Source organism: Malania oleifera, chromosome 10 (assembly GCF_029873635.1).
Source record: "Malania oleifera isolate guangnan ecotype guangnan chromosome 10, ASM2987363v1, whole genome shotgun sequence".
Lineage (NCBI taxonomy): Eukaryota > Viridiplantae > Streptophyta > Magnoliopsida > Santalales > Ximeniaceae > Malania > Malania oleifera.
This window is the reverse complement of record NC_080426.1, coordinates 93,123,255-93,147,387: the sequence shown is the minus strand read 5'-3', so window position 1 is coordinate 93,147,387 and position 24,133 is coordinate 93,123,255. Positions and strand designations below refer to the sequence as shown.

General features: G+C 37.4%; 1 protein-coding gene across 2 annotated transcripts in view; it reads left to right on the top strand.

The window, feature by feature from the left end:
* The window catches only part of LOC131166321 (galacturonokinase), an 81,825-nt gene that overhangs the window by 55,718 nt on the left and 1,974 nt on the right, over positions 1 to 24,133 (top strand). Inside the window, exons 10-13 of one of the 2 annotated variants that reach the window (XM_058124765.1) lie at positions 5,203 to 5,243; positions 5,344 to 5,372; positions 15,350 to 15,419; positions 15,553 to 15,642. In XM_058124765.1, the coding sequence (XP_057980748.1) occupies positions 5,203 to 5,243; positions 5,344 to 5,372; positions 15,350 to 15,419; positions 15,553 to 15,642 (230 nt within the window). Of the gene's footprint in view, positions 1 to 5,202; positions 5,244 to 5,340; positions 5,373 to 15,349; positions 15,420 to 15,552; positions 15,643 to 24,133 lie in introns of both variants that reach the window. The other variant, XM_058124764.1, reaches the window with a different exon arrangement.

The following is a 24,133-nucleotide window of genomic DNA, read 5'->3' as shown; positions in this document are numbered from 1 at the left end:
TGCACATTTTAGCATACGATTGTGTTGAAAAAGAACATCCAGCTTGGATCAAGGTTATATGGGAGGGGGCATGAGTCCAATGAGAGGTTATGTTGGCACCATATACTACTCAACTCCATCGCCAATCTCGAATTTGAATCTTGAATGTTGATTGAAGAATTCTTGCAATCCCTCATTGCTTCAATATTCTTCAATTGATTTTCATTAGCAGCATCAAATTTCTGACACCAAAGGGTATTTATTGTAGTATTTTCAGTTGCTTGTCATTACCTTTTAGGATTGGGGATAGGATCATTAAAACATGGTGCGAATTATTGTAGACAAAGACCTAAAAGATAATATAGTAAATGTTAAAAGAATAGGGGATAGGATCATTAAAATCAGGGGAGATAAAAATGAGGCCAATGATACAATCTTAGATTTTGCACTGGCCTATGATTTGGTTATATTGAATACTTGTTTTTTAAAAGGAGAAAAAAACTTAATAACTTTCAAGAGTGGGTATCATAAAAGCCAAATAGATTCCTTTTTAACTAGGAATGGGGATTGTCCATCTCATAGGGATTGTAAAGTCATCCTAGGTGAAAGTTTGGCTACACAACATAGAGTCCTAGTATTATATATACATATTAAAAAATGGAAGAGAAAGAGTAACATAAATAAACCAAGCGGACTAGATGGTGGAGCTTGAAAGGAGATAATATAGTAAAATTCAAAGATAAAATGATCAAGGAGTGTGATTGGATAGTAGGGGGCAAGGTAGATGCACGTACTATTTGGAATAAAATGGCTAATTCTATTGTAAGGATAACAAAAGAGGTTTTAGGTAAGTCCAAAGGAAGATACTCAGGTAGTAAAGAAAGTTGTTGGTGGGATCAAGAAGTCCAAAAAGCCAAGACAAAAAGAAATTGGTTTAAAATATTGCAGAAGTGTAGAAATATAGAAAATCCTGAAAAATATAGAGGTGAGAAAAAATGCTAGACTAGATACAAAAGAAGGAAAAAAAAAAGACATTTATAAACTTGCTAGAGATAGAGAAAGAAAACGCAAAGATTTAGGTGATGTAAAATATATAAAGGATGAGAATGATAATGTCTTAGTTAGAGAAGTAGACATAAAAGAGATAAGTTGTTTAATGAAAATCAAAATACAAGATGAACTTGGAAGTGGCAAATGAGGAGAAGACTAAAAGTAGGAGATTTATTCGCAAAATCAGAGTCCTTGAAGTTAAGATGACATTAAAAAGATGAAAAGTGGGAAATCTATAGGACTAGATAAAGTATCAATTGGAGTTTGAAAATGTTTAGGGGATAAAGGAAATGTTTGGTTAACTAATCTATTCAAAATTATTATAAAAACCAAGAAAATGCCATAAGAATGGAGGAAAAGTACATTAGTACCTTAAAACAAAAACAAAGGTGATATTCAAAACTATAATAACTATTATGGAATTAAGATTATGAGTCATATGATGAAATTATGCGAAAGGATAATAAAACATAGAATAATACTAAAAACGAGGATTTCAAAAAATAAATTTGGTTTTATGCCTAGGAGATCAACAAAATAAGCTATTTATCTTTTAATAAGTTTAATGGAAAAGTTTAGGGAAAAGAATAGGGACTTGCATATAGTTTTTATTGACCTAGAGAAAGCATATGATAGAGTACCTAGGGAAGTTCTTTGGTGGATCTTAGAAAAAAAGGGGTATGCAGTAGATATATTAAGGTCATTAAGCATATTTATCATAGAGTAGTGACTAGTGTTAGGACTACAGAGGGGGAATCTAGAGATTTTCCAATCACAATAGGTATATATCAAGGTTCTGCTTTGAGTCCTTATCTTTTGACTTTAGTGATTTATGAACTTACTAGAAATATCCAAAATAAGATCCCTTAGTGTATGTTGTTTTCAAATGATATCATGTTGATTGATGATAGTAGGAGCGGAGTTGAATCTAAGCTAGAACTTTGGAGAGCCACATTAGAGTTTAAAAGGTTTAGGATAGGTAGGAATAAGACAAAGAATATGAAATGTAATTTTAGTAATGTAAGTAAGGAGTAGCAGATGAGAGAAGATTAAACTTGATAATCAAGAAATTATTAGCACTAATATATTTTGATATCTTGGGTATATCATGCAAGCAGAAGGGGAAATTGAAGAAGTTGTAGTACATAGAATTAAAGAAGGTTGGGTAAAATGGTGGAGTGCGTTAGGTGTGTTGTGTGATTGTAGAATATCCTTAAAATTAATAGGAAAGAGTATACGATGGCTATAAGGCCGGCTATGCTTTATGGTTCAGAATGTTGGGCAACTAAGAAACATGTACAAAAAACAAAGTTGCTGAAATGCAAATGTTAAGTTGGATGAGTGGTATAACGTTAAAAGATAAAGTAAAAATGAGCATATTTGCAATAATTTAGGCATGGCACTAGTTGAAGACAAGATAAGGGAGGGGCGGCTTTGATGGTTTGGGCATTTGAAAAGCCTAGTGTAGCACCTGTGAAGAGGAGTGAGTTAGTTATTGTTTTTGGCATGAAAAAGGGTATGGGTAGGGCCAAAATAACTTGGAATGAGGTAGTGAGGAAGAATTTAATAGCGCTTATCTAATAGAGGAAAATGCTCTCGATTGGATGAATTGGCGGAAAATGATTTAGGTTGCTGACCCCACTTGGTGGAACTTAAGGCTTCTTGTTGTTCTTGTTGGTGTTTGTCAGAAACAGCAAGAGACAGAGACAGAATCAGAACTGTGATCCACAAGTTCCAACACATCCTCCTTCCAAGCAACAAGGATTTCACCAACGGAGCTGTTTGCACTTAAGCCATTTTCAATTTTTAAGTCCACTGATACTACTAAAGAGAAATCTGTTCACAGATTCAAACTTTGTTTCCTGGATGCAAATAACACCTCCTTTCCAATCCTTAAGGAAACTTTTTCACCACTGTCCCTTTTGATTTATGATTTAAGCCCCTGAATTTCCAGGAGATTTCACTGTCATAAACTCAATAAATAAGCCCTGCTGTAACTAGCATATTCTGAGTCTATGAAACTTCTACATTAACTGAGAACTCTAGTATTTTCAACTCTGTTTTTCTCTTTCTTTTTCCTACTGTCTTAACAGTTTTTTGATACTGGTTTTGCCTTCTTCCCATATATTTTTTCTCAAGTTCCTTGAAAATACTAACGATTGTTTCCTAAAATCTGTGGAAAGAGACATCAATGGCCTTGCTGCCCATCTTAACTCTGCAAAGCACCCGGCTGGAGACTTGTTCTTTGAATATTTCGCTGTCAATGTCCATTCTCCTCTTGTCTTCCTCAATATGCCTTCTGAATCGGTTTTGAAGACTGGTATGATGACCAGACTATCATTCTCTTTTTCAGTCAAAGTTCAGAGACTTCAGCATCAGGTTCTGAAGGTATGGATGCATGTTGCAGAGGGCCTGGCAGAGGGTGGCTTGCTCCAGATGTAGAAAGGCTTGGTGAGCTCGACAAAGAGGAACTTTTTGAAGGCTAGAGGAACCAGGTAAATGTGGCTGCTGATTGGGCTTGTCACCTGTGAAGTGGAGCCTAGAGATGATGGGCCAACAGGGAGTGTTTATGTACAGAAAGGGCTGGAGAGGGAAGATTGTGTTTGGCCCAAACCAATATTACCTAGAATGCAGAACGTTCTGGATCATGGAACGGAAACTGGATTGTGGTATCATGGTATGACATGCTCTAAAATGTAGAATGTTATACTTAGATAGATACATTGGTGAAAAAAATATGTAATTGCACTTATAGATTTTGGGGAGGATGTTGAAGCGTTTCAAAATCTAAAAGAGATTTTCTTTTGTGAATTTGACAAAAAATAAATTAGGATGGAATTGTAATGTGATAATTCTCCACTTAACTAATAAAAAAATATGTTTTGTGAAAAATCGTGGATTAAAACTTAGGAATTAGAATCATTAGATTTAGCATTCTGGAACAGAAATGTACCATGTTTTGGAACGTTTGTACAATACACGATTCACTATGGTGCTAGTGTTTTCTGCTGACTATGGCCCAAAATTAGGCCTACCACCAATTCCTTAAAACTTGAGAAACTTTTTGGCCCAGTAACTGAAGGCCCAGTTTTTTCAAATTTGAAAGGGGTTGGGGTGAAGGCTATCTGTCTTTTGTTGTATTTTTTCCACAAGGGTTTTGAATGAGCGCGTCAGAGCACACATCCCCATCAAAGGGCTGGATTGAGCTTTCCTGCTCTGATCCCCAGGTTGTTTCGGCATAGGTGCTCATGGTTGCAGGTTCACCGTAAAGGGGAGAGAGGTTCCACAATGGCAGCAAGAAACTGAAGATGCCATTTCCGAATGCCCTTCGTTCATCCAACAACCATGTAAAGGCAGAGGTGAAGGCTCCTATAAGGCTTATTCGACTGTCGAGGACCTAAACAGGGGAAAAACCCCAGGGCGCTGCTATTGGCATGTTAAGAACAAATGCCTAGCCTAGCTTTTCTGCTGCAAGGTGGATCTTTTTCCCCCCCTTTTAAGTTGTGGTCCTCAAGGAAAGCAACTGATCTTACTCCCCCTGAGTTGATCTCGAAGAAGGAAATGAAGCTCCCAAAGGATTTTTTCTTGAGTTGAAGCTGAAGGTTTTTATATTTGTTGACTCTGAGGAGGTCCTTTTTTTCTCCATCCACAACCAGGTCAAAATATTTCCTTTCGATGTGGACGATTTTCGAGTTTGCGGCTCCTGCATCTTGAAAGAACAGTCCCTTGAACTTATCAATCTGTTATTTCTTATGCATCATTATGACTGGGCACTGTGGCACAGGCTGCACAACATTACGTAGTCATTCACTGAAGTAGCCGTCTCAAGGACCAAGTGCTTTGTGAAAAGAAAACGTTTTGAAAGATCAATCACTTTACGAAAAGAAAAAGTTTCAAAGGCCTTTTTTCCTTCTAGAATATTCTGTTTTCTTTTTCTTTTTCTTTTCTAGTCTTTTTGTGTAACATACAATGCTTATGTTTATTGATAGTGTTTAACTTAATATTGAAATTGGATGTCATGGCTTGATTTTTTATACTTTGGGTGTTTTTATTTCACATTGACGCAAAGGTGTGTGGCACTCTCCTAACTTACAACCAAAATATCTGCATTGGAATCATCTTAGTTTATTTTGCTCTGTCAGTCATATTTATTGTTTTCTGCTTGTCTTACAGTGCTTCTGAAAAAGGTGATATGGAACCTTTCCTGTCCAATGGTGAGTTCTATATCATAATTCTTCTTACAAGTTGGAAATCTCATATTCTCTCTGCTTTTACTTGAATAATGATTCCAGTTATGTTCTCATGTTTAAGCAGTTGAACCAGCAGCCTATAAAGCTCACAAGGTAGTCCTTCGTTTCATCAGTGTATTTAAGTTTGTGTTTTAAAGACTGGATATTTATTTGATCTGAAATCCTTGAGGCTAGATATTTAAATCAATTCTGGTTCACATCCATATTTATGACTTTGTCTGCGAATCTATGCTAATTGTGTCTGTACAACTTAATATTAGATATTAAACTAATAAGAATTAGTAGAACGGTGAAATTCAGGGAGGGGGCTACCTCAGGAAGTTCAAATCATAATAGAAGTGCATCAAGGGCTTGCTTTGAGTTCTCATCTTTTTGCATTGGTTACACTATGATGATAAACTTACTATGCATATACAAGATGAGGTTCCATGGTGTTTAATTACAAATGTTTGTTTTGATGTATGAAGCTTGTGGTGTAGTAGAACTGATGTTTAGAACTACAGAGAGATTCCTTCGAAATTACGGGTTTCAAGATAATATGAAGCAAGACAAAATACATGAACTGCAATTTTAGTAATTTCAGAAAAATAATGTAGAAAACATTCTGGTGGTCAAGAAATTTGTCATTGTTGTAATTCATTACCTTTGATCCATTATCCAAACAAAAGGAAGAAACTCAGGAAGGTGTGATACACTGGTACATGGATTTAATGTATGTTGGTTAAATTGGAGAAACACCTATGGCATGCTTAAAGGAAAGTTCTATGAGATGGTTATAAGACCAGCCATCTTATAAGTCTAAAGATAAAGTAAGGACCGAATCCATCAGAGTAATTTGAGAATAAAACTTGTTGATTAGAAGATATGGAAGGCAGACAATTAAGGGTGCCTGATTTCCTTGCAGTAATGCTCTGATGGCCATAGGGAAGGCCAGATGGTGCTTTAGCACCGGTGAAAGTTAGCTGATTCTTTTGGTCTTAGAAGGACGAAAGGGGGAGATCGTTTAAGGACTATGGTGTATTTTTATTTTTATTTTTTAAAAAAACTAGTTTTTGTTTGTGGTTGGAAGGTAATGGTTGGTTGCTTTAGCTGTGGAGCCAAGCTTGAGTCCAGTTGAAGCCAACAATAATTCCATCAAATAGAAGTTGCAAAAGAAAAAGGACAATGCTCCACTTAGGTTGGAGATGAAAGGGACTTTGCCCCCAACTGCATTTTCAATTTAGGTGGGGGGGGGGGGTGATTAGTATGGTTGGTGAAGAGGAGCTTTGTCAGAGGTTCTGGAGAGACGAGGTATGGAGGAAGAAAAATTACGGGGACTCAATCATGTGGAAAGGAGGATATGAAGGCAGAAGAGGAGGGGAATTGGAGGAGGCTGGGGAGCAATAGGTTTGAATTCGAATTTGTTGTGCCATCTCTGGAGCCCATTTTCATTAACTCTTTCAAAGAACTGGGAATGGACCTTATAGGGATAGAAGAGTTGCCAAACCTAGGCATCCCAAAGAACCTTGAAATAGGCCCGTTGCCTCAAGTATTGAGAGGGAGGTTTTTTGAAAGGCCATCCTGTTCCGCTGGGCTTCACTTTGTTGAAAGTACTAAACTATGGCTTCCCAAAGGTGAAGGGTCCCTTTAACTCTTGGCTAGGCTTCTAATAAAAAGAAAACTGTCTAGGGAAAGATGGATTAGATGAAGACAAAATCTATGAACAGTGAAAGGGATCAAATTTATATTGATGGGAGCAAGGGTAATAATACAGTTTATGATGCTACAGAATTCGGTATAATATGCAGAATCATGCAAAGAGAAATAGAGGGAAATGAAATATTTTTAGTGGATTCATCCCTCTAGGATCAGAACTTCTTGTTTCAAAGAGGAAATCTATGAGAATTGATCAACCATTAACTCCAAAAGTACATAGAATATAATTGATGACTTGGCTAATTGATGGACAGACTACTCAAGACACCTCCGCAATTTTAACATGGCCGATTTCCCTTCTTTTGCAATCAGTTTCGCTACAGCATTTGCTGCTCTAGGTAATTGTCCACCTTTCCAAGTGTGATTTCTATGTCATGTATATCGTGCCTAACAAGAGTTGCTTATGGCTGAGAAGAGGAGATGAAACCCTAAGAAACCCTCTAACCAGAGAAGGCATCTTGATTTTAAGAGTTGACAATGGAGAGAAAAGAAGAAAGGAAGAGAAGAGTCTGTGACTGGGTCAGGTTAATCAGGTTTAAAGAAATTCAGGACTCTGATACTATGTTGCAAATCTGTAGTAAATTGAAGTTTAAAGAAGAAAATACGACATCTAGGGTTAGAGAGGGAGAAGAGGGGTTTAAAGTGGGGGTGAAGAGGGGGTTTCTTGATTGATCGTGAGTTTATTTTTCTTCCTATTTTTATTTTATTTAAAAAAAATGTAGACCTTTCTTTCCTTGCTTAGATTGTAAATTTTCTTCTCTATCTCATACATCTTCTTTTATTATCAAACAAAAAATATCTTCTTTAACCAAAGCACTATCATCTTCATTTCTTTATACATTTGTTGTTACCTAAGTCTCTATCCTTTCTTTCTCTAGCTCTAGTAAGGTAAATAACTCTTTCCCACCTCTTTAATATCTAGTCTAGTGCATATTACGTGCTCTAATTTCAGCTTCAATAACAACTTCTTTTGCTTCTTTTCTTGCTTGTTCAAAGTAGCTTTGTATATTTCTACCTTCTTGTCACATCTTAAGCAACATTGTTTTTGTCTTACTGTAACTTAGACTGAGGTAGTAATGATGGATTTAATAAATCTCCAACTTTAAATGACACAATTGTGGATTTCTGAAATGGTGGAAAAAGATTCATACATTGCCCTAGTGGGACCCAGTTTTTAGATTTTGATTTCAACTAAATTTTCAGAGCTTCAAAAGTACATAAATTTCAATGAAAATTTCGATGTTGATGTCAGTTTTGATTTTAACGTTGAAGAATGACGGAAAATAGTAGTAAAGCCAAGATTTTTTTTTTCCTTTTTGCATGACACATCATGAAATTCTTAGTACACATATTTATGCATGATTTACAACCAAAATATTGTGAATAAATACCAAGTCTATTGTGTGTAAGGTGCATGAAGCAGAACAAGATTTGGAACTGCCCTTTCCCTCTCTCATGCGAGACAACACAAGGAAGACAATCGTCATCGAGAGAAAATCCTTCGACCTTGTTTGACCTCCTCAGAATTTCCAAATATTGAAGAGTAAGGAGAATTACATCTTCCTGAAGGCGGAGAAAATTGCATCACTCCTCACTGCCTGGGATGATCTCTGGAGCTGCAGAAAGGAGAGGATTTTGCCTCCTTCGTGGCTTCACTGCACAAGGGCTAAAGAGAAAACCTTGATGCTTCAACTCAAGAACATATTTGATAGGTGCCTTGCCCAAACGGAAGTCAATGCCAGAGGTTGGCAGTACATAGCCTTTCTAGAGAGATTTGATTTGAAGTGTAGGAGCAAAATTTTCATACGCTGTGGCTGAATTGGTAAGACAAACCAAACTCCAAGGCTTTGTCGACAAAGCAAGAACCCTTGATCAACTCGTGCCAATTGAAAAACCAAGCTACCCTCTCTCTAGGAGTGACATTGACGTTGATTCCATCGTAGGTCAAGTGTCCCTCTTCTCATTGCAGCTGCATCATCAACCTCACTCTCAAGGCTGTGCAGAGGACTCAGAACTCAGAAGCAAGGGCTGGAGAAGACAATGAAGACATGCAATCCTTTGCATGGCAGGAGCATAAGGATGAGAAGGGTCAATATTTTTAAGAGCTTAAGGATGAGAAGGGGTCAATGTTTTTGAAATTTTTGGGGGTAGGCCCCCTTTAGCCTAATGATTTTCCTGGCTTCATGGAACTAGGGGTGGACCTCATTTGGGCCCCTCCAACAATATTTCAGGAGGTTCTTTTTGGACTCCCCCCATCTCAGCCCTTGCCCCAGCCCCTCTGGGGCCTGGACAGCCCAACTCTTTTGCCCCCTTCTCTTCTTATGAAGGCCAAACCTTTGTCAAAAGAACTCAGGTCTGCTTTGGAACTTCTGCTCCTCTGCAGGCTCATCTTGAGCAGGCCTACAATTCTGGTGGGCATTCCAACTGGAAGTCTTCAAAGTCCATAGAGGAGGAAGATTATCTGGCACTAATTCCAGCATCCTTTCCATTCTCTGTTGCCTTGAAGAACTTGCAAGACAGCCCTTTCTCTCCTTGTATTGTAGAGCTTAAGGGCTGGACATTAACAGCACTAGTTTCGAAGAGCAGGTGTCTGACTAGGCTCTTCGCAAAAATGAAGTTGGATAGTTAAGACAATTAGAGAATCATATAAAGGTTTTTTGAGGCAGGGCCATGTGTTTCTTTGAAGAAATAGAGAAGAAAAGAAGAGAGGAAGGGAAACTTACAGTTAAAATCCTCGGGGAAACAGCTGAAAGAAGGATGCAAATGGGGAACTTAAGAGATTTGAGCTATCTGTAAATTATGATAAGTTGAAGGGAACTCTGATATGTTGGAGGCTGGAAGTAGGAAGCAGGTGAACTTATTAAGGAAATTGATATCATGGAACGTGAGGGTCCTTAATGACAAAGCTAAAAGGACTTTAATCAAGTCTTTTCTCAAGGATTGGAAAGGAGGTATTGTTTGTTTTTCAGGATTCAGTAAATAACCATATGTTCAGCAGCTTATGGGGGAACAAGAATTGGGTGTGGAGTTCTATTGGAACTACTGGTAACGCAGGAGCAATTCTCATGCTGTGGAAATGATTATGTGTCAGAAATGATGGATCATTCTCTGAATTCCTTCTCAACGGAACTTAAAATACTACTTTTATTTGAATTTTGAATGGGGTTTATGGTCCTGCAAAGGCTCTTCCACTTAGCTCAGATTGAGCTCCTAGAGCTTAAAGGCAAATGGGATGCCCCTTGGGTGATTGGGGGGAGACTTGAACATGGTTTTATATATCAATGAAAGGAATCAGAGAACCTCAGAGACGTATGGGAGTTCCATGACTTCGTCAATGTTTGTGCCCATATTGATCTTTTCATCATTGGCGGCCCTTACGCATGGTCAAACTTTAGGGTCTTAATTTCCTTAGTCTGGGAAGCATTTCCTAAAGTTTACTCAGTTATTGCTCCCATTACCCATCTTAGACCACTTTGCCATCCTTCTTGACCTGGGAGGAATTAAATGGGGACCAACTCCCTTCTGGTTTGAGAACATGTGGCTCAAGTTTGATGGTTTTGATGAACAGATTGAGCAATGGTGGCCTAATATGCATTTCAAGAGGAAGGCAGCTTTGTGGTTGCCTCAAAATTGAAGGGCCTGAACCGCTGAAGGAAAAATTGAAATGCTGGAATGGGAATACCTTTGGCAACATAAAATTGAAGAAGAATGTAATCCTCAACAGCATCAAGGAGATTGATGACGAAGAGCTTGGACAGGGCCTTGATTCTGAGAGCAAAGCTGGAACACTTACACTCAAAAAGGAGCTTGCTGGAGTCATTAACATGGAAGAAATTTCTTGGAGACAAAAATCCAGGGCTCTTCAGCTGAATGAGGGAGATAGGGATACTTTTTCTTCCACTGAAATGCTAATGCTCACAGATTGAAGTGGAGGTGGAGATTCTACTTAAAGGGAATATCAAAAGGTCATCGGCAATTTTTACAAGAACCTCTAGCTCGAACCAGAGACATGGATCAACAGTGCATTTATGTCAGTGACCTTTGCCCTGCACAGTGGCTTGAAAGGCCCTTCAAGGAAAACGAAAAATTTCAAGCTCTTAAGAACTGTATCGGAGATGAAGCATCCGGCCCTGAAGGAGACACCTTGTCTTTTTTCCAAAAGAATTGGGCTCTTCTTAAGCAGGATATAATATGTATTTTTGATGATTTTCATAAAACAGGCAAATTCATGACAGTATCAACTCAACCTTTGTTAGCTTGATTCCCAAGAAAATGGGCCCTGCATCAAAAATTTCTACCTAATGGGCAGCATCTAGAAACTCCTTTCTAAAGTCCTTGTGCGGAGCTTAAAATTGCAATTTTAGTAGTTATCAGGGAGCACTAGATTGCCGTTGTAGCAGGCAGGCAGATCATGGATGCAGCCCTGATCACGAACAAAGTTGTGGATTCCTACAATAGGGACAGGAAAAGAGGAGTTGTTTACAAGATAGACATGTAAAAGGCATTTAACTATGTGAATTGGAATTTTCTCCTTTGTATTTTCTGAAGAGTGTGCTTTGGGGAATTCTGGTGTAGCTGGATCTATCAATGTATTTCTGCCCCTTCCTTCTCACTGCTCATTTATACATTTTTGGTTCATATTGAAGTCTCAGGCAAGGGTATTCCCTCTCCTCCTTATTGTTTATCATCGTTATGGAAGTTTTGTGCCTTCTGATTAATAAAGCCATAGAAGGAGGCCTCCTCGGCTTAGTATTGGGAAGAATAGTACAAAACTGATTGTCTCACAACTTCCTTTGCTTATTACACCATCATTTTTTTGTGAGGGTGACCCTAAGAAAATCATCAATCTCAGGTGCAATCTCATTGGTTTCGAATCGGTTTCAGGCTTGAAGGTGAATGTAGGTAGAAGCGAAATTCTTCCAATAGGGATCAGCAAAGATGGGCCTTTCTTTGCAGGCCTGTTAGGGTGTAAGATGGGGGGCTTTTCCTATTACCTATCTCGGTCTTCCTCTGGGTGCTAAATTTAAAGATATGGAAGTTTGGGATCCTATCATTGAAATATTTGAGAGGAAATTCACTGATTGGAAAAGGAACCACCTATCAAAAGGTTGGAGACTCACCATCATCAGAAGTACCTTATCCAACCTCTTGGTATATTTTATGTCTCTCTTCCCTATCCCTAGCTCAATTGCTAAGAGGTTGGAATGTATTCAAAGAAAATTCTCTTGGGAAGCATGGGTGAGGAATTTAAATATCTCATTATTAAATGTGGGGCAGTTAAACAACCTACACAAACAGGAGGATTAGGACTAAAATTTCCTCCTGCTTTCAATAAGACCCTCCTGGGAAAGGCTCTGGAGATTCATGAATGAGAAGAACCTTTTCTAGAGAGAAGTCATTGCCTCAACAAGGTCTGCGCCAGAATGATTGGACCTTTAATAAGAGCCGATCTTATGGTGTGGCTGTATGTAAATCCATGAGGAGAGGATGGGATAAGTTCTTTTATCTTATTTATTTTTGAGTGGGAAACAGGTAGAATGTCTTCTCCTTGACATGATATTTGGTGTGGCAAGTGTCCGCTTAGAAAAAAATACCCGTCCATCTTCAGCTGGCCTGTGACAAAGATGCCAGTATTAGCAAGCATTTTGAGCTCACTCATTGTGGGACTTCCTTTAACATTCCCCTGGTTATGTATTCCTCCAATTGGGAAATAGGCAACCTTTCAGAATTTTTCAGTACCCTTTTATAAAATCCTGTGCCAGAACACTGCCATTTAGCCCAAGTGGACCCTGGACAAAGAAGGGAATTTTACAGCTAGATCCTACTATAAACATCTCATTTTTCAAGTAGAAACCTGCAGCAAATTCCCCTGAAAGCTCATTTGGAGGGAAAAAAACAGGAGATCTTTTAAAGGATCTGCTTCACTCCTTCATGTAAGCAAGGATCAGTGGATTGCTACTGTATCTAATTGGCATAGTGGGCTGTTTGTGAATAATATTCATGTAATCATTGATTTTTTGGACACCCTAAAGTGTAGGTGATGTACTTTCATTGTAATTGAGTGGCACCCCTTGATGCTATTTAATGAACTTTCTTTGCTGATCAAGAAAAGGTGCACAATCCATATATAATTATGATCATATTAGACATATTCAATTGATAGAAATAAATTCATAAATTAAATGAATATTATTTTTTATGCAAATACACTTATTTTTGGCAAAATAATCAGATAAAAAATGTCGTTACTAATATCTAAGATCAATTTTTTGCATAAAATTTGAAGAGCCTGAATGTTATCATTTGTATATGGTAGATTACTATTTTACCTAAAAGCTTAAGTCATTAGGTTGTTGGCCAACCATGTATTACACTCTCCTACATGCACAACCTGATTCCACTAGAAGAGGTGAAAAATAAAAAATGACATCCATGGTGAGAAATTAGGATAATTACAAATGGAAAATAAATGCGGGCTCTCATAACATGTTTGGTCACCACTTGACCTAAAATCTTAAACCATGAGGTTGTGGATCAACTATGTATATCAAGCCTTAACATCTATTGCAATAGTCTTTATTTTCAATAAAATAAAAGATCTATTTGGAGAGGGAAATTTGAAATTTTTTGTTTTGAATTTCAATTTTAATTTCAAGGAGCTTTATTCCAAAGTCTTATTTTAAAAAATTTTCGTGAAATTTCAAGATTTTGATAAACTAGAAATGATTTGAGGTATTCTTGATTAAAATTTTGTTTGGTAGAAAATGATTGCCATTTTTATTTTGAGTGGTGAAAAGTAGGAATTCTGATAATTTTATAGAAATTTATGGGGGGATTTATTTGATCTTAATAGCCTCTAAATAGAGGTTATGTCTGAACTAGTTCACAAAATTATATTTGAATTCAGTATGTAGCACTTAACACTTAATTTTACTGAGCACCCCCTAAGATCATCAGTAGGACTTAAGTCTTTGTTGTTGAAATCTTGAGTACTTTTTCTTTATCTTCTGTTGAATTCAAGAGGATTTCCCAACTTTGTTGAGTTTCTCTGTTGAGCATGGATATAGATACAAAGGCATGGGATAGGGATACATGGAATATCTAAATATGTAGCTATGCCAATTCTAACATACATGAAATATGATAGCATGAATACACTTTTATAATTACATTTGAGTTTGAATCTATATGCATCTATATTTTACTATTTTCTAGATAAAAGATATTTAGCAATTATCATAATAACAAAATTTGGAAGTAGAAAGATCAGAGATGTTATGTCTTGGTCATACCTTGTGTTAATCTCTTTAATTATTTAGAAATTCACAAATAAAATACTTTTCATATAAAAAAAATGTCATGTACATATTTGTGGTTTTCCAACTACCTGTTAGAAAACACTAGCGTATGGTTTTCCAACTACATCTCTAGTTAGAGTACATATTTTTGCCTCTATATATGGAGTTCTACACTTAATTATCATGCTAATCCATAATCATGGAAATAAGTAGATGCCCTGTTTGTGCTACCTGAAACTAATGTTCTTACAAATTCTATTTTGGCTTATCTTAATTTTTATCTGTTTATTTGTTAAGTTTTTGTTCTGTGCTCTATTATTAAATCACTAGATCGCCATCTTCTACATATAAATTGTGCTAAGAAGACGACTCATTTCATGAATTTAGCAAATTTTTATGATCTCAGGAGACGTATAGGGATATAGGGGGTATGTAGCCAAGATAGTTTTAACAAAAATGAAATATGATAGTGTCAAGATACATTTATGTATATTTTTTTGACAAAAGTGAAGATACATCATACATTTATAATTAAATATGCATCTATATTTTACAATTTTCTATATAAAGCATATATAGTGAGAACCAGAAGACATAAATTGTTGGAAGTAAAAAGATTTAAAAGGTGTTATATTTCTTCATCATACCGTCTGTCAATTTCTTTGATTATTTAGAAATTTTAAAATAAAATATTTTTAACATTAAAAAGGATGCCATGTACGTATTTATGGTTTTCCAACTACATATTAGAAAACACCAGTGTGTGGATTTTCTACAAGTCTCCAGTTAGAGTAGATTTTTTGCCTCCATAGTTAGAATTAGTTATCGTATTAATCCATAATTATGGAAACAAGCAGATCCCTGTTTGTGCTACCTGAAGTTCTACTTGGCTGATGTTAATTTGATCTGTTTACTTGTAACTTTCTGTTCCACATTCCATTATGAAATCACTAGATTGCCATCTTCTTACATATAAATTGTGCTATCTAAAGGACCCATGTCATGAATTTGGAAAATTTTGATGATTTTACACATTGTTTTCTAATTATACTCAGTTTGATTTTATTGATTTTGCAGGGCAAGTTGGAACCTAATCTAGCTAGAAGAGCTGAGCATTATTTCTCAGAAAATATGCGGGTTATTAAAGGCATTGGCCTTTCATTTTTACAATTTTTATTTTCAACATTTTATCCCTCCTCGTTTGCTGGTTAATCCTCTTTTGCTATATGTTGTGTTAATTTTTTAGCTAGTTCATAAAATTATTTAGTTAATAATTTCAGGACTTGAAGCATGGGCCTCTGGTAGATTGGAAGAATTTGGAGAGTTAATCTCAGCATCTGGTCTAAGTTCTATTAAGAACTATGAATGTGGTATGATCTGATTCCCTTTATTCATCGCTTGTATTGTAAATGCAGGCCTAGTAGCACACTTGTGAGAAGGAGTGAGTTAGTTATTATTTTTGGCATGAAAAGGGGTAGGGGTAGGGGTAGGTATAGGTCTAAAATAACTTGGAATGAGATAATGAGGAAGGATTTAATAGTTCTTAATCTTGTAGAGGAAAATTCTCTCAATCGAGTGAATTGGCGAAAATGATTCATGTAGCCAACCAAATTCACCTAGTGGGACTTAAGGCTTGTTGTTGTTGTATTGCTTGTATTGTCTTTTTCCCAATATTTGCAGAACAAGATTTTTTCTTTCTTCCATTCGCTTTTCTTTTCTTGCTTTTTTTTTGGGGGGTAGTGGAGCTAAGGGAGTATCTTGAACACCAAAAGGAATATGCCATAAAATACTTAAATTTAGATTCCATTCAATTTTAATGTTCACACTTCATAGATGAGAATGCACAAGCCATTCACATGTGGCACCTGGGACCAATAGTACTACAAAAAATTGTAAATTCTAGGTGGCTTTTGATAGAGAAACTCAAAGATCTTGAGAAACATGTTTGGATGCCTTGAAATTTGAGGGTGTGCAGCTATCCTTTATATAACTGTCTGATCCAAACCTTTGGATGGGAAAGCCTCAGATTTATCTGAGACATCTGAAGCTATTGATGGAAAAGCCTCATTAAAACATGGACCTTCTTGCTTGCCGAGAATTTGAATCCTCACTTGATCAAATTCTAGATTAAGTCCAACAAGAAAATCATAGACTCTATCTTGCTCGATGATCTTTTAGAACAGCGGCATCTTCAGGACGCTTGGTTTTTATCACTCTATAATGATCAAGTTCTTGCCACAAAGATTTCAATTGGTTGGCATATTCACTTCAGATTTACTCCCTTGTTTTGCTGCAATTGTCTTCACCTTCACCTCATATATTTGAGCTGCATCTCTAGCTTTTGAGTATGTCTGTTGAATTGCATCCCAAATATCCTTAGCAGTAGCCAAGAACATACATGTGTCACTAATCTCATTAACCGTAGAATTCCACAGCCACGCCATAATCATGGAATCTTCTTCATCCCATGCTTCAAAACGAGGATCTTCTGGTTTCGGCCCCATACCCATGAGATGGTTGATCTTTCCCTTTCAATTTCTTCCAATTGTGTTGTAGCAGTCATCTCTACAACCTCCGACATTTTTCACAAACAATGATCTCTTGGTGATTAAGGCAGATCACTCAAAACGGAAACCACCAGCAACGAAGGTTGGCAAAAGTAGAAATAAGAATGGAAACTGCTCTAAGAAATTTCAGCAATGAAGGCTGAACAGAAAAAGTGCAAAAATACTTTGTTTTTGAACTAAAAAACAGGGTAAAACAAGGTACAAGGAAGCAGCAGTATGGTCTCGGCAATGAAGGTCTGTGTGAAGAGGTTTTTAATCCCAGAAAAGAGCTTTAGGCTCTGATACCATGATACAAATTGAGAAACACTTTGTGGAAGAATTTTCTTCATTTCATTCGAATAATACACAATATGTTAGCTATATACATCAACCCTAGCAACAGAAAAGGAAAATTAACTAGGTTATATCAGATCCCATGATTTATGGGATATTCTAACAAAATGGGAAACTAACCAAATCAGCCTAATTCTAGGAATACAGGCTGTTACAAAATTTCCTAAAATAGCTAACTATACATGTATAGAATACAAGTCATTAAACACGTTTTCCCACATGTGGTATAGGGGTTTTGAATTCTTGATGATGCCTTTTGGGTTGATGAATGCCCTAGTGACTATCTAAGATGATGAACTAGGTGTTTCATGATTACCTTAACAAGTTTGTCGTGATATAACTTGATGTATTGTTGTCTATAGTCTACTTTGCAAGAACATCAAAAGAATTTACAAAAGGTGCTAGCTCAAGGAGAATAGCCTATATGAAAAGAAAGGGAAATTTTCTTTTAGTATTGACTGAACAAGGCCATATCCGAATGGATATGGAGAAAGTAAGAGTTATTCATGATTAGAAGATAGTCAAAGACTTGCATTCCTTTCATGGGCTTGCCAATTAATATTGCAAATTTGTTGATGGGTACTCGAAGAAAACTACCCTGTTAAACATATTGGTGAGGGTTATAGGTGGGGACATGGAAGTGCTAGGCAACCTTTGATAACTTGAGAGAAGATATGATGAGGGATCTGAACCATCCAACACTTGTTCTTCCAAACATTATGCAGCCCTTCGAGGTATGATAGATGAATCAGACTATGCCCTCGGTGGAGTCTTGTTGGATGAGGGGCATTTGGTTATGTACAAGAGACGTAAGCTTCGTGAAACTAATTGAAAGTAGATAACTCTAAAGAAGGAGATGCTAGTAGTGATTTATTGAGTGTGGTGGCATTAATTGCTTGGGTTGAACCATCGAAGTGCCTGGTGAAAACAAATAACTCGAGTACCAACCAATTTTTTACATACCCTAAGTTATCCCCTAAGCAAACTTGTTGGCAAGAATTCTTAGTTGAGTTTGGCTTCTTCTTCAAGCATAAGGAGGGGCGAATGAACCATGTAGCAAATGCACTGAGCACAAAGGTCAAGCTTGTAGTCTATACTCATAACTCACTTGATAATAAGGTTACCTTGACTACAGGTGTAATTGGTTCATGTCGGTTCGGTTTTTATCAAAACTGATAACCGAACCGAAAAAATTGGTTTTCAAAATTTGAAACTGAAACAAAACTGTACACGTCAGGTTTAGTTTAACCGGAAAACGAATTTTATGGTTCGGTTTAGTTTCCAACCAATTTTTAATGCAAAATTTATATTCTTAAAAACGGAAGAAAGGCTTAGCAAATGAAAAAAATTTGCAAGCCCAAAAGAGCCCAAGCCTATTTGAATTGTAGATAGGGTTGGCCCACTCACACAACTTGAATGATGGGCCTTAATCAATGCAGTAATGGTAGGCCTAGATGGACCTTTATAGTGGGGGAGGGAGCTGCTATTCTTCCTCCAACCAATGTGGGACAAAGGCTTCCCCAACCCATTAGCTGGGATCTTCCACTCTCCACTACTCTCTCGTCTCACATTGCCAAAATGAAGATTTTGGGAGTCATGCTTCTGATCCTTCTTCCTTATCCTTGAGCAAGTTCAACAAAAATGCAAAGTTAATAAGTGAAAAAAATTAATTAATAAAAAAATAATTAAATGCTTTTAGTTATATAAATAAAGAAATAATATATTTTACAATACACATATATATAGTATTAAAAATAAGCATTTTAAAATTATAATCGGTTTTTGGTTTCTTTGGTTTGGTTTTTAGTGAAACCGAAACTGAAATCGAAAGTCAGTTTTTTAATAAATTCAAAATCAAAACCAAAGAACAAGACCGAAATACAGAGCCGAAGTATCAAATGGTTCAGTTTCAGTCTGATTTTCAGTTTTTCAGTAAATTTTGTATGCCCCTAACCTTGACAATGTGGGATTGCATTAAGGAGAGTCTTGTCAAATAAACATTTGCCCAAAACTTTGTGAGTTTGATGGAAAAGAGCAAAATGCACCGTTTGTGGTTAGAGGAAGGCTTATTGGATGACACATGGTAACCAACTCTTTGTCACTTTAGTTGAGGTACTATTTGCCACTCATACAAGAAAACAAGCAAAACTATCTAACCCATTAGCATGAGAAGCGAAAGAAAACTGCTTGACTGTTGGAGCCTCATCAAGTACCATCGAGACTATGGAGAGTGTCTCATTTGACTTCATTACGAACTTGCCCAGAGTTGAGGTCATGGTCTATACTTGTGGTTATAGAAAGGTTTTTGAAATTACAATACTTCCACACCAGCACCATTATTTGTCAAACATATTGAAGTATTGGAATGTTTCCAAGACATCACTGAGACATATGATTCATGGTTTAGAATTTTTCAAAATCATTAATTCATAGCTTGACATTTACTCGAGCTATCATGGCCAAATAGAGAGATTCAAAGGGCTATTAGAGGATTACTTGCGCCATTTTATCACTGGAAACAAGAAGAATTGGGCACAAATTCTTAGCTTGACTCAGTTCTATTTAAATGCCCAAAAGAGCTTAACAACCAACAAAAGTCCATTTGAGCTTGTTACAAGCCAACAACCATTGTTACCTTATACAATGGATGAGCCATACAGAGGAAAGATTCTGAGAACATATATTTTCACCAATGAATGGAGACGAAAATTCCCAAAGCCCAGCTAGATAAAGCTTCCAATCGAATCAAGAAGTGGGCAAATTAAGGGAGAAGACCATCGTGAGAGACTTGGCACTTCTTAAGTTCCATCGAGAGCAAATGGTCATTATTAGGTCGAGATCGGAGACTACTTCACAAATATAAAGGAGCAGCTCCATCTTGGCATAAGTCAAGAAGGCCACTACCTCTTACAAGGTTTGTCCTCCAAATTAGGGGAAGGGGCACGCTGTGCCTCAAGCCATTCATTACCGACACTAAAGATCCAACCTAAAATTAGTCAACCTAAGCACCATTGAATACCTCATCTCTTGACATGCGAGAAATTGAAGAGATCCTTGTAAATGTAGAGTTTACGTCATTAAGGTGACAATGACACAAGTTTCTAGTGAAGTCGAAGGGCTTGAAAATTATGAAATGAGTTGGATGTCAACAGAAGACATGCAATCATTCATACTCAAAGTTGAAAAGTGCTTAATGTCAAAGTCTACGAGGACCTTGACTACATATGTGGGGGAGAATGTCACGAGTCAAGCTTGTCAAGGCTTATGCTTGCCTATGACCTCATGTCTTGGGAACATTGGGTGGGTAACTATCGTGTAAATACTGTTTTAGGGTTTATTAATTAGGTAGAGTAATGCCGTAGGGAGGAGTATGATTCCTTGGTCATATTGATGTTTTGTCATGCTAGAGTCGGAATTGCATTAAAAGCTTGTTTTAGCAATCTTGTAAAACTCACTAGCTATTGTAAACATGTTTAGTCTACTTGTGTCCTTCACTAAACACACATCGCCTATGGATGTGTAATAGATGAATTGTGCTGCTTTACTATTTACGACTTGACTCTCGTGTTAACTTTCATGTTTGCTCACTAATTCTGCATAATATGTGTTTGATGATTGTGAACATGTTCACGTGGTGAGTTTGCAGTTTACTTTCGGCTGACTAGTTAAGCTTGTGTGCTGCAACTATTATTGCATGGCCCTTCACATGGTCTGAAGTGTTTGGCTTGTAACACTAAGGCATGAGGGATGATGCTTACATGCCCTAGGCTTGAGTTGCATCCTTATACACTGAATTATATGATTTAGGGCAGGCCTTGGATCAATGGTAAGGTTGCTCCATTGTGATCAGTTGGTCACGGGTTCGAGTACTAGAAACAACTTCTCTGCATAAAAGTAGGGATAAGACTGTACACTGTAATGATCCTCCCCCTAACCTTGCAAAGCAGGGACCCTTGTAGCCCGGGGACGCCCTTTAGGTATTGCTTTTGTAACCTGGCTGTGTTTCTTTGTGCTGTGTGTATTGTTTTTTTTTTTTTCTTCTTTTACAGAAAAAGAAAATATCATTAATAGAAAAAGAATTTACACGAGGATGGGATATATAGTGAAAAAAACTCAAATAAACCAGGAAAAAAACAACTGAAACAGCAACAAAAGAACAAAAGATCAGCAATCTAACAGGTTCCTCCAATCTCTTTGTAACTCCTGGAAATTGATCCCTCTGCAGAAACAAAAACCAGGGCACCACAGTTAGGCCGGATACTAGATTTTTTGTCCCAAACCAGCACCCCATTTAATTTCTTCCCAGAGAAAATCTACGCTGCAGCCATATCACCCATAAAACTGCATATAAGCCACACTGCCATAAAGCTGTTCAACCCTTCCTTCTTCCAAAGCCTATAAAAGAATTGGCTAACAATTCTTCCACCGAAGAAGAACAAACCCAGCTCTGTCCTGTAATTCCAATAAGCTTCCAACTCCTCCAAGCAAATTCACAGTGCAAAAGAAGATGGGTAGTTCATAGTTGTCTCAAAATTCTTGTAACATAGCACACATACATTGAGAGAGAAAGCCTTCAAAGGTCTTCATATTTTCCGCAAGTTATTAGTATTTATTTTATTAAGCACTACCAATTTAATTTTTGGGGGAGGCTTGGCCTTCCAAAAAAAATTATAGAGTATGAAAGAAGAATTAGAATAGATCAAGAAGTCAACAAAAGATTTGCATGAACACACTCCTAACTAATCTAAAGACCACGAACAAACATCCCTCCTTGAAGAAAGATTACTCCCACTCAATAAAGGTAACAAAGAGGACAACTCCATCATCTCCCTATCATCAAGAGTTCTCCTAAAATGGTGATACCAAGAAACCAAAGGGCTACTCGGATCCTCAGTAAAGAATGGCATGGCTCTGTTTTGCTCAGAACTTAGCTGAAACAGACGAGGGAAAAAAGTGGAAAAGGATGCATCTCCCAGCCAAAGGTCTATCCACAAACAGATACAAGAACCCCTTCCCACCTCGAGTTTAGTGTGAGGGGTTAAAGAAGGATAAATTTGAGGAATGGACCTCCACGAACTCCTGAAAAAACATCTTAAATTAACACTGGTACCCCACCCATTCTCATCCAACCCGAACTTGCTTCTTATTACTCTATACCAAAGGGACGATTCATATAGAGGGAAGCGTCATAAACATTTGGCTAAAGAGTCGTGTTTTTAGACACCAACTTACCTAGACCCTAAGTCTCTCATAATTCTCTCAAGCTTGCTAGCAAACGCAATCGGAATCTTAAAAATAGACAAGAATTATGATGGAATGCTAGAAAGACAAGCCTGAGTTAGGGTCATTCTTCCCCCAAACAAGAAAAGAGCCCCCTTCCTACCATCTAATCTCTTTGTCACCCTCTCCACTATCGGATTCCAAAAATCCACAACTCTAGGATTTCCCCCCAAATGAACCCCTAACTCAAAGGCCAATCCAGAATTTCAAAATCCACTTCAGTAGTCCACTACCTAACTCTCTCCATGAGCACATTCAAAGTTGTTAAACCACTCGTCCCCATATTGATTTTAAGACCAAACACCCTCTTGAAAATTTGGAGAATACCCAAAACTCTCCTAAAAGAAGGGCTATGATCATTAATGAAAAAATGGTATCATTCGCAAATTGGAAATGGAAACCACTCCCTCTAGCCCTACTTCTAGACCTCTTAACAAAAACTAACAAACCCCCTCTCCACAGCCCCATCCACCATCCTAATCAACTCGTTAGCTACAAGGATGAATAAAAAGTGGGATAACAAGTCACCTTGTCTAATGCCCCTAGAAACGCTAAAGCAGGATTTCCTTTCACCATTCACAATCACCGAGAACCACACATTAGACAAGCAACCCCTTATCCAATGATACCAACGTTCACCAAAACATTTTCTTGCAAGAATTTTATCCAAGAAGCTCCAACTCACTCTATCATAAGCTTTCTCAAAATCTAATTTAAAAATGAACCCCCTCTTCTTATTTCTCCAAATATCCTCCGCCACCTTATTGGCCTCTAGAATAGTTCGCTATTTGCCTCCCCTCCCCCCCCCCCCCCCCCAAAAAAAAAAAAAAAACGCACTTTGAGCGCTAGAAATAGTATCAACAAGCACCACACTTAACCTATTAGCTAGAGCTTTAGCAATAATCTGATACAAACTAGAGACAAGGCTAATAGGTCTACAATCCTCAACCTTAATAGATCTGGATTTTTTAGGCACCAAGGCTATAAAAGAGGAATCGATGCTTTCGCTCAAAATCCAATTACTAGACTATTCAATAAAAACTTTCAGCAAATCACCCTTGACAACCTCCCAACGATCTTAGAAAAAAGTAATACTAAAACCATCCTGGCCTGGAGCCTTATCCCTTTCCATCTTGAAAACCACCCCCCACCCTCACTGCCTCCTCATCAAAGTATCTTTCTAATCAACTCTTCTAATCGGCATTTATAGGATTTCAATTTAACCCTTCTAACATCGGTCTACAATGATCCCTCTCCAAATACAAATCCTGAAAAAGTTAGTAATAAAGGAAGCAATCTGACCTTGGTCATTGGTGACTCTCCCTCCCCCCACATCTAGCTCCCTAATCAAATTCTTACACCTTTTGCCATTAGCTAGCCTGTGAAATAAAGAAGAGTTACAATCATCATCCTTAACTCACTTGAATTTGGTCTTTTGCCTCCAACTCCTTGATTCTTGAAAGATCTCCCTCCCCCCACATCTAGCTAAGGGAGCAGAAGCCATAGACAGAGTGAAGTTATTCCCAAATAGTGCTCCTAAGAGTTGATCTTGAAGCCCCATGCACTGAGGAAACCCACCACTGCCCCTTCCCTCTCACTTCAAATAACACAGAAAGGGGGAAAAAACCTCCAGTGTGTCCACTCTAGATACATAAGAGTTCTGCATGACAAGGATACCACC